Genomic DNA, 11,536 nt, shown 5'->3' on the forward strand with positions numbered 1-11,536 from the left:
AAGAACAATGGCATAAGAAGAACTGCTGGACAAAACTGGCATGGAGGTTTTTGGATCAAGAATAGCGAGGATATATCATGCTCTGAAAAGCACTGTAAGCATATGGCATTGGGTTTGCAAAGAACGTACAAACTAATAGTACTTTGTCCAGGGGCTGCATGGATTTTTCTTCTGATCAAACAGTATAATTTTGGAACAAAAGAAACACAGAAATAGAAGCCTGAGTGAATAACATTTTTTATTTATAACTCAATAAAATCTCTGTTGTGCAGACCATTTTATTGCAAAACTCCTTCCTTTATTGGAGAACAGACATTCCCTACTTTTGCTAGTGGGTAGAAGCCAACTATAACTCACTAAAGCATCAGAAATATGTATTCAAATGTAGCTGAGAAGATAACTCACACTTAATGAGAAACCTCTCTGAAAACCACATCACTATCACTCTAAAGATGCTTCAGGCATTAGTTGCTATCAAACTTCTATTAGCAAAGAACAATGTTTGTGCCTCATTATTGAAGCTCTGTCACCCTAGGTTCCTATATACCAAAACTCATTGTCTGATTTTTTTGTCAGTGTAACTCTAAGTCAGGGCTGGTCAAACCCTGGCCCGAGGGCTGCGTCCGGGGTTTGACACAATCCGTCCGCAACATGAGCGGACCTTTCCATTCTGCTCCAGCACTGCACAACGTCCCCTTTGTTCGGGGTACAGGGATGTTCTGGGCAGTTGTGTCTGCCAGGATGTCCTGTCACGTGGCATTCTGGGACACTAACTGCCCAGAGTGTCCTTCACCCCTGAATGACGGGGAGGTTACACAGCATTGGAGTGGAACAGAGACTGTTTTTCTGTTGCACAGCGGTTGCTACTTTGAACACCGCTGCTCTAAGTCAGGGGTGTCCAAAGTTTTTGGCAGGAGGGCCATATTGTCTCTCTAACATTGGGTCAGGGGCCGGGGGGAAAAGGAATTAATTTACATTTAAAATTTGAATAAATTTACGTAAGTTTACATAAATGAATAGATTAAAGATGAACTTATATGAATGAATGAAGGTCTTGCAATAGCTCAAGGCCTATAAAAGGCCTTACACAAAGCAAGGCTGGCCTTTCCTTTGCTGCGGCTACTGCATCACAGACGTAAAACAACAAGCAGTGGAGGGAGCCTTCATCCCACAGCTCACGCAAGAGGTCAAACAGTCGCCCTCACGCTGAGAGCAGTTGCATCGGGCCAGTGTGGGCTCCAACAAATCTCTGGAGGGCCAGAGGCTCATTGGAGACTGGGGGCTCCCTGAGGGCCGCATTGAGAGGCGTCGAGGGCCACAAGTGGCCCCAGGGCCGGGGTTTGGGCACCCCTGTTCTAAGTAAATAAAACTCATTGCAAAAGTCAGAAGTTTGGGAAATTGTCTTAGGTCAGTAGTTCCCAAACTTATCTGGGTCACAATGTCCCCTCAGCCTCTTCTTTTTGTATCAGCTGCATGCCACAATCTTGGATATGCGATACAAGATGGTATCCAAATCCCGTGAAATGAAATCACGAGGTTTGGGCGCTGCCATCTTGGACATCACAAGATTTTGCAAGATTCAAGATGGAAACACCTGGGAGAACAGGTAGGAGGGGCCACTAGGCACATCTCACAGTGCCCTGTGAATGTGCTGTGACACCCTAAGGTGTTGCGATGCACACTTTGGGAACCTCTGTCTTACATTATTGGAAACTAAGGTCTGATTCACATGTGCAATCCTATCACTTGACTTCTCTATATTTCATTACAATGCACTAGAATAGATGATTATACAGATGAGTGTATGACCGACGTAACTGAAAAACATTGTGGATGAAGTGAGATAATATGGAAGTTCTGTTGGTGTGGTTGTATCTATGGTGCTCCATTCACATGCATACAAATCATTGCTTGATGTTGCAATGTTATCGAGCAAGAACTATGCAGTCTGCCTGAGTCTACCTAAATTCAACAATTCAGTGTGTCTGCTACCTTTATTTCACATGCCAGTGGTTTAATAGGAAAATGGTGTCTGCTGCCAAAAAAATTAATGACTATTCCTTCTTCTTTGCCACGATCTGCAATTACGCAGAATCCAAATCTGGGTACAGCAGGAACCCTGTGAAAGTAGAATCATTAACGTTATCAGCATAGACACCAGTGTTTTCTTCTCCATATACTTGAAGCCAGACTTCGTCCCCAGATTCCAAGTGAAGCAAAACAGAACCGGATGCCTGGTCAACATTGTCTTTCTGGTACTGGTCATAGGTGATGATTACGGCCGTGTTCTTCTTGTACAAGCTGACTTTCGCATCTGTCACATACACAGTGAGATGGTATGTAAAATAGTACACTCCTGGAGTGCTGCACCGAAACTTCCCTGTGGTTGTGTCATAATGATTTTGTTCATTGTAGAAAATCTTTGTAAATTTGATAGGAATGTTGTAGTAGGGAACTCTGGTGGTTAGACCAACACTAAAGGCTGATCGATACATGCTAGCACTGTCGCCCTTTTCCCCTTTCAGTCCTGGGATTCCAGCAAACCCTGGTGTTCCTTGAGGGCCTACAGCCCCGGTAGCTCCTAAACTTCCGCTGTCTCCTTTTGGGCCAGGTGTACCTACCAAGTAAACAGATATATCAGTGATTTTCAGCCTTTTTCATCTCATGGTACACTGAGAAGGTGCTAAAATTATCAAGGCACACAATCAGTTTTTTTGACAATTGGCAAGGCACACTACACTGCTGGTGAGGGGAGGCTCACACCCTCCAATGGCCCTACTAAGATATGACCCGCCCCCAAACACTTGTGGCTCACCTGCAGACCATTCACAGCACACCAGTGTGCCATGGCACAGTGATTGAAAATCTCTGGGATATATATTAAAGTGGAACATCTTGAATGGGCTTCTACAAGGACTCACAACAATGGTATTACCCTTATTTTCCTTCAGAAGGACAAAGTATCACGTCAACCCCGACTTGTATGGAAGCATTTCAAGTCAGTCCAAGTACTTCCTAGTGTGACTCAGACTGCAGAATTTACCCGGTTTTTGTTTTCCTAAACAGCGGCTCAGCCTGGCTATTTTGAAGATTGGAAATATGCTGCCCAGGGGCCGTGTGTTCAACCCTTTCATCCCATACCTTTTCAGAAACTTATATTAATTCATTGAGGGGAAGAAAGGCGGATACTAACAGGGTCAGCCTAAGACTTCCGAGCATGCTAAATGTTGCCACCTCTTCTCTAAGGGGGCAGTCACTGCCTTTGCTACCCTTTCCCAATCCTTGGATTCAAAAAAGGAAAAGGAAATGAGTAGAAGAGCTGCTGTAGCTCACCACTCTTCTCCACACAGGCTCTTCACTCTGTTCCCTTCTTTTTTAAACCAAGAGAGTCAGAGAAAGAGGGGTGGTGGAGGTGGGCAGAGCTGGACACCCCCTGCCAATAGAGCACCCGAGACAGCTGCTTCAGACAGTATCATGAATGGGCCAGCCATCAGTACCCCGATGCTGTTTCTGTCTTGGTGGTGTAGCTGGAGGGGGCGGAGCACTCAGTCCGGCAGGAACGCTTAGTGGGGTGCGCAAGCGGCCCCTCCCTTTGGAGCCATTCCTGGCGGGGGAGCAAAACAGAGCAGTATGGCTCCCTGCTGAACTGAGTGCTCCTCCCCCCTCCAGCTACGCCACTGCTCTTTTTCCCCTATGGAGCCAATAACAAAAAAAAACTATGAGAGATGCTATCCACAGCTCTCACACTTTCCATCTGCTTTGACTTGGAGTGTGCCCCTTGATTCCTTTTGTTTTGGATCCTGCCTGTGTGATTTCTTTTTGTGCAACAGTTCCCTTCAATTCAGCCTCCTTTAAACACTTAATTTTATTCTGTTAAGCCATGTCTGCCCAACATTGCATATACGCAACAGGGACCAAGTGTGGGCCTGGCAAAAATGGGTTGAATTGTTTTGTACTGTTGTTCAAACGATGCCTTGGAGGTCCTGAAGAGGGCTGAAGGTGGACTGCATTTTTAAAAAAGGAAAGAAAAGCAATATTTGGGTTTCTTTCCCCCCCCCCCCCATCAAATATGGTACAGTGGACCTGGCATATTTATCTGGCCTGTGTAGCAATGTGGGTTTTGATCTCAGTCCTGCCAGCTAACTGGAGTACAGATTTTAACCAACTGAAGCTTACAGCGGTTGTGGTCATTGTTGGCTGTAATTAGATGGAAACCCCTATTCTGTTTAAAGCCGTTATCACCACAACAGCTGTAAGTTTCAATTGGTTAAAAATCTGGCCTCTGGTTGACAACACAACTCTATGCATGTGTACTTAGTGGGCTTCTCTCAGCTGTGTGTGCATAGGATTGCAGACTAAAGGGTACTGTTTGCCACTGTTTGCCAAGGATGTGGTGATGGCACCTGACTTAGATACCTTTAAAAGTGGATTGGACAGATTTATGGAGGACAAGTCCATCACAGGTTGCATGATGACTATATGCAACCTCCAGATTTTAGTAACAGCCTATCTCTGTGCGTCAGATGCAAGAGAGTGGCACAAGGATACCAGTATCTTGTTGTCTTGAATGTTCCCTGAGGCACCTGATGGGCCACTGTGAAATACAGGAGGCTGGACTAGATGGGACCTTGGCCTGATCCAGTAGGTATCTTCTTAGTGCTGAACTCTCTTACCTTGCTCTCCCTTCTCTCCTTTTTGGCCATTCACCCCATCTCTCCCATCTCTCCCAGGCATTCCATTGTGGCCTGGGTAACCAGGTGCTCCTGCCATCCAGTTTGCACAGCCTTCTCTAGGCCTCTGTGGATCATCCTCGGCAGCTGCTTCTAGGTAGTAGCAAAGTCTCACCAGCAGCAGCAGGGAGCAAAACAGGAGGGTTGACACAGGCTTCATTTTGGAACCTGGAACAAATAATTCACTAAGTAAGGAACAAAATGCTGCCGAACTGTCAATGTAGCCCACCATCGTAGTCACTTTCTCAGCTCCCACCCATGTAAACAGGGTTTGTGCAGAACAATTCACCAGTCAATTACACTCTTGATTGTTTTGCATTACCCTCCAAGGAGGCAGATTTCCTACAAGTTTCTACATGATTTTGTAGCAGTTGCTGTAAATAAGTGAGAAATACAGAACTGGGGTGTCAGAACCTGCCCTTGAGAATCAAATCTTGAAGTAAGTGGATTGCAATACAGATAATTGGCATTGTTCTGAACTTTGTGCAGGAAGTTGCTGGATAGCATTGCTATGTGTTTGGACTGTCTTAATCAGTTGGCTTTGACAACTTCATGGGTGTTCGGAGCCATGACAAAAAGCACCACCTTTGTCCCTGAGATCCTTGAAATCTCTCCTTCTGCCTTTGCAATGTAAAGGCCTCAGAGTAGGAGAAGGGATAGAGGAACAAAATAAAAGCATTAGAAGTTTCAGCTGAAAGTTACGTAACTAAGGGCACAATCCTAAGCCCTTATGTCAGTGCTTTCCGGCACTGACATAAGGGCAATGCAGCTCTGCGGTAAGGGAACAAACATTCCCTTACTTTGAAGAGGCCTCCATGAGTGACACCCAACTGCAGGATGCAGCACATGTTCCATTGGCACCACTATGCCAGTGCTGGAAAGCACTGACATAAAGGGTTAGGACTGCACCCTAAGGCCCAAATCCCAGCCAACTTTCCAGCTCTGACATAGCTGGGCCAATGGAGCATGTCCTGCATCCTGCAGTTGGGGATCAGTCACAGAGGCCTCCTCAAGGTAAGGGAATATTTGGTTCCTTACCTCGGAGCTGCATTGCCCTTACCTTGGTGCTGGAAAGTTGGTTAGGATTGTGCTCTAACAGAAACTGAAAGTTTCAGCTGGAGTTAACTGCCCAATCCTATCCTCAACCATTGGTGCTGATGCAATCATGCTGACAGGGCATGAGCCGCATGCAACGGGTGGATTGGACAGCCAGCAGGAGGTAAGTAAAAACTTTTTACACCCCCTCCCGACCTCTGCCCTCCTCCAGTCTATCCTGAAACCCCACCTGGTTTTTCCCTAATCCATCGCCAACTTACCAGCACTAGCAGAGGCTGCTGCTGCTACAACTGCTTGTGCTGTACCATTGCCCATTTGTGGCAATGGTCTGAGAACACACGATAGCAGCCCAACTTTTGTGCTGTTGAAATGCTAGTTCAGGCTTGTCATAGTTTGAGGATACTGAGAACAGTAACAGTAGAGCAGGTAGCCCAGTGTATATGCTCTCAATTTTTAAAATAACCCAACCAACTGCTGTTACATTTTATGAACTGCCCTGTTTCCCGGCTTTTGTTTTTGGTTAGTTTACTGCACATTGTTTTTAGTTTATCAGATTCTTATTTGACTTTACTTGTTGACTATTTGCCACTTATCATCCGGTGGAAGCTGTGCTTCTACAGCTAACGTTTCTGCACAGAACAAGTTGAAAACACAGGGGTTCCCCCTTGAAAACAGTGTGGCTTACTGAGTCACTAGACTAGATCAACTGCTAAAAATAAGTTTCTCAACCAAGTTTTGTAATTTCACAGTTGTACATCTGCATGGATGGGGAATTGTGCATCAGTAAGAGTGAGAAGAACAAAAGCTATAAACCAGGGATGAAAATACTCCAGCTTATGGGAGGAGATGCCTGACCTTCAGAGCCAAGGGAAACAAAAGAGCAGCCGAAGGACAAAAAAGAAACTCAGTCAGCGCTGCCTATGCAGAGCAAGTATGATGACCACGTCCTGGTATGGATGTGAGATTTTTATGCCCACCCATCCATCTTATACTCAACTGAAGATGAACCTTTCTTCAGTTCTTAGGACAAACCAGTTCTCGGATGAGATGGGTGGGGTGAGCCTTGGGCCCTTTCTTCATGGCTGGAGGGAAAGGGATTATTCCAACCCACCCTTCTCTTTGCAGGCTCCTGTCTCAACAGGGAATGCCTTAGGGCACTTTCCACCTCAGCCTCCTCCCTCCTCTGCCTTTTACAGATAGCTCTCCAGCCATGTCTGCTTCCTGCCTCCCTTGCCTTTGGACTCTCATGAGCTGGTTGTTATCAACTGGGAAACCTCTCTCAGACTCAATTGAACAAACCAATGTGAGGAGCAAACCAACCATTCCTTCTGTGGCAAGGCTACTGCTGCTTCCTTTTTGGCTCCCTTTTCCACCCAGCCTTCCATATTTTTCATCTTCCCACTTGTCAGGATCTCTACTCCTGCCTCTGGAAATTTTGGCAAGGTAAAGAGCACCCTGAATTAAGCCATTTCTGCCCAAAGTTGCATATATGCAACAGAAACCAAATGTGTACACCTCTGGGCCAGGCAAAAATGGGTTAAATACATATGAAATGACAATCAGTAGGAAGTCAAGTACCAGTTCTGACATGCCCAGTAACTGTAATAATCAAAGCACTCAAGTCACTGTGTGAAGCTTGTGATGAATGTTTGCACCTAGGTTCTAAGAGGCCTGGCTTGTATTGCAGATCCCTGGCTAGGGTCGCTGCTCTAAAATTGTTCAACAGATGCATATTTGCTCCTCATGTTGGCATCTTTTAGTCTCAGAAGACTCTGGTATCGCGCTCTGAATGGTGGTTCTGGAACAGTGTCCTCTCCAGTGCGCAAAGCCTGGGTAAAGTAGGTATGGAGGATAGGCTGTTACCCATGCAGCAAATCCCCCCTCTCCACGTCACTGAAATGGTCCAATGGAAAGGCAGAAGCCAATACAGTTGGTTCCAGCGGCATCGCAGGAGTTGCCAGAACGGGACTGTGTTCAGCCATGAACTGCCTCGGGGACTCCGGCTCCTGATTTTGCCTTGAGGTTGACTCCTGAAGCCTTTTCCTTAACTGGATGTAGCCACAAGGCAGTGGAGGTTTGGGATCACAGTTTTCCTTCTCTCAGACGAGCTGCCTTCCCAGGCTGACGAGCCCCATCTACCCGGTGGCTGTTTAGTCGCCTCTTACGACAAGTACAGCCAAACTGAGGGCCTATTCTTATCCCCAGCCCCCAGGGGAAACTGGGAACTTGCTCATAAGCAGTTCTTTTATAAGGGTTGCATATATTGCAATCATATTCCTGTTTACTACAAAGCATGTCACACTTGGTCCAATAGTATTTATTTCCAAGTAAGGGTGCAGAAGATTGCAGTCTAAATGAGAGTCTCTTCCACAAGTGTTTTTGGAGTCTGGATGCACACATGTCCATTTTGAGCATTGTGTGTTTATGACTTAATGAGTCATGTTGGCATCCCTTCTGCTAACCCTTCACGCAAGCTCTGCTCAAACACATGATAAACCAATAGTTTGAAACAAGGATGAACCAATGAAAGGGCCTCGAGATTCCCAGAACCTTATCTTCAAAGTATGTGTGACTGAGAATGCTTGGCAGATAGGGTATACGTATTTGTACATGACCTATTCGTACCATTCCATTGTCCTAATCTCTGAGTAACTCTAGAGTCACTATTCAGATTGCAATACACAGAATGCTCATATATTGAATGGACCAGTGATGTATTCAGATCAAGCACTCTGAATACTTTGGTAAGTCTTTAAATGTACAGCTCTGTTACTAAATAGGATGCAATTCAACAACAATATGGGCACAATCCTAGAATGCACTTGGGCTGATGCAAGTCCCTTCTGCTGGCCTGGGAGTGTCACAAAAGTGCTGTAAAAAGTGTCACAAAAGGGCTTTTGCACCACGCCTTGGGGAGATAAGCTGGCCTCCCCTCACTGCTGCAGGCCCTGGGGAGAAGGTGAGTTGCATCGGTCAACGCAGGGGTATGGGGGGGCAGGGAGGAGGTAGGAGGTAGGCGTTTCAGAGTGGGGAAGGGTTGGCGTCAGGTGTTCCTGGGGGCAGGTGAGTGAGGAGCAGGAGGTGGGGTCAGGATCCTGCAATTATGCTGGAACCTGACCCCATTCCCGGGCAGCATGGTGCAGCTCTGGGTGCTTGGATCTGCGGCACCTCGTCAGATCCAAGTAGACCCATTGAGGCCGCTGCAGTGCAACATGGGATAAGGGAAACATTTCCCCTTACCTCGGGCTGCATTGCTTTTGGCCCCAAACTTGTGCTGGGTGCAGTGCAGGCCCACTGGCCTACCTGCTTAAAGTGCAAGTTAGGATTGTGCCCTGTGTATCTCAAATTGTTGAGATGGTCACCAAGTGTTTGACAGACAGTTCTTGCACCCAGCCAGGTATCAGCATAAACAACAGAATTATCATTCTTCCAAACAAATGAATTCTGTGAACTTGCTTCAGCTATGGTTTTGATGTATTTTTGTTTAAAAAAAAAATGCACCAAAATGGGATTTTGATCCCCATAAAATTGAATTCATTTCAAGGACACTTCCAGTCATATCAAGGCCAACATTTTCACAGCTAAAACCCCGCTAGGTTCTTATGACAAAATAACTCAAGAAATCCAGAAAATACCTATTCATTTTTCCTGGACGACAAGCAAAATACAAGGAACACATCTTATCCTTCTTGTGACAGAGTCAGAATGCACAAAAGAAGCACCTTGAGAGAGGTTGGGAGTGAGACAGACAGCCCAAACTTACACATGTTCATTCAGAAATAGATTCCACTGTAGTCAGTGGAGCTTATTCCCAGGAAAGTGAACACTGAATTGCAGCCACAGACACATATAGTGAGTTTTTGAAGGGACTGAATGGAGAATCTAAGAGCTGACACCTCTTAAGGTTCAGGGTTGCTGCCTTGGGTTCTGATGTGATCTGTTGTTGAATTATAAGAATGCACAGCTGATGCTTACCCTGTATATTTGTAAATAAAACAAATATTAAAAGCCTCCAATGATCTTTCCTGTAAAGTAGGGTGCCAGTCTTTCAACTTTAGTGCTCCTGAACCTTTAACAATTCAGTAGAGGAGGGAATTTCAGAAGGTGCATCTCATCTGTGAGATGACAAGCTGCACCTGCTGAAATTCCTTCTTCTACACCATTTCTAAAGGTCCAGGAGCCCAAAAGTTGAAAGGTTGGCCACCTCTGCTCTAAAGAAAGCCATAGGGCACAATCCTAACCCACTTTCCAGCACCAACATAAGGGCAATGAAGCTCTGAGGTAAAGGAACAAACATTCCCTTACTTTGAGGAGGCCTCCGTGATTGCCCCCCAACTGCAGGATGCAGCACATGCCCCACTGGCACAGCTATGCCAGTGCTGGAAAGTTGGTTAGGAGTGTGCTCATAATCTGGTTAGTGCTTCTCCCCTAGAACTTCTCACCACTCAGGAATGCAAGGAGCATAGTTAATATACTCCGCACAAGAATTTATTTTCATTTGTAGAACTGTACTCATAGTGCTTTTACACAAAATCTGGTTTCCCCCCCACATTATTCTACATTTCAGCAGTCTAATAAGGGGAGAAACATACATCAAATGGATCTTGAGCTGCCTTTTGCCCATCCCAGATTATGGTGTGAGTGATATCAGAATGGTGTGGGTACACCTAGGATCACCATGCAGAGTAAGAAAAAATATTAGCAAAGGCAAGTCCAAATGGTTTGAGCAAGTGATATGTGTGTTGAAGCTTCAGGAAAAGCCTAAAACCTCTAATGATCATCAGCCATTCTGAGAAATGCGGCAATCTGTTAGAAATTAAAGTATGTTACCAACTTGACGGAGTAACAAAGAAGGTATGCTAACATGGCATGACATTTAGAAATTCTCTCCTTTTCCTTCTTTTGAGCTTCAGTGTAACATACATTCATATGATTAAAATGAGACTCATGGGATTGATGGGAAATTGTTACAGTGCAAGCCTATGGATGTCGACTCAGAAGTAAGTCTCTTTGACTTCAGTGGGGCTTACTCCTAAATAAGTTTGTACACGATTGCAGCCTTCGTTAAGCTAACAAGTTTGGCAGGTCTCTGGCAGGTGATTTCAAAGAGTCTCCACTAAGTTGAGAATCCAACGATTTCATTTTAATAATTTTCTCATCACAGGTTTCTCTTGCTTCCAAATATTTTGAATACATTTCTGATCACTTACTCAGATAACACAGAACAGGGCAGTCCTGAGAATAAATTGAGAAAGTGATAAACTTCTTGTGACCATAAATGAAACGTCCTTAGAAAATACACAGTCTATCTGAATAATGTAGTATAATGCCTCAAGCTCTAATGCACAAAAAGTGATGCTTACCAGTTGTTGCTTGTGCTGATGTCCTAGTGGGTGGCAGTCACTTTGGAAATGCAGTGGAAAGAATCAACCGATCGCTATGTCACTTATCACAAAGAGGCACGTGGAACTGTCAGTTAAGATGTTGTCCTTTCCATATGCTGCTGAGTGCCCTAATTTAATGCTAGTCTTTCTCAGCCGTTTTCGTGTTCCAGGCTTCATTTGGAATAATTTAAATGATGTTCTGTTGGGAAAAAGGTTTATTTAAAAAAGAATTTAAAAGGAGCTAATGTGCTTGCTTTCAGGACTATCAGAATCAGGATAGTTCGATTTTGTGTTACTGGAGATTTGCGACCAAAAAAATAGTTCACCCTTTAAACAAGTAGTTTCAAGAGAATTTTCATTTGACTG

General features: G+C 45.0%; 1 protein-coding gene across 1 annotated transcript; it reads right to left on the bottom strand.

The window, feature by feature from the left end:
* Window positions 1-220: 220 nt before the first annotated feature.
* Window positions 221-11,254, bottom strand: ADIPOQ (adiponectin, C1Q and collagen domain containing). The gene is made up of 3 exons (XM_066620447.1): window positions 11,150-11,254; window positions 4,674-4,898; window positions 221-2,617 (listed from the first exon to the last, which is right to left on the bottom strand). The coding sequence occupies exons 2-3, from the start codon at window positions 4,888-4,890 to the stop codon at window positions 2,085-2,087; spliced, it is 750 nt and encodes a 249-aa protein (XP_066476544.1). The 5' UTR covers window positions 4,891-4,898; window positions 11,150-11,254; the 3' UTR covers window positions 221-2,084.
* Between the last annotated feature and the right edge of the window lie 282 nt (window positions 11,255-11,536).

Source organism: Tiliqua scincoides, chromosome 3 (assembly GCF_035046505.1).
Source record: "Tiliqua scincoides isolate rTilSci1 chromosome 3, rTilSci1.hap2, whole genome shotgun sequence".
NCBI lineage: Eukaryota > Metazoa > Chordata > Lepidosauria > Squamata > Scincidae > Tiliqua > Tiliqua scincoides.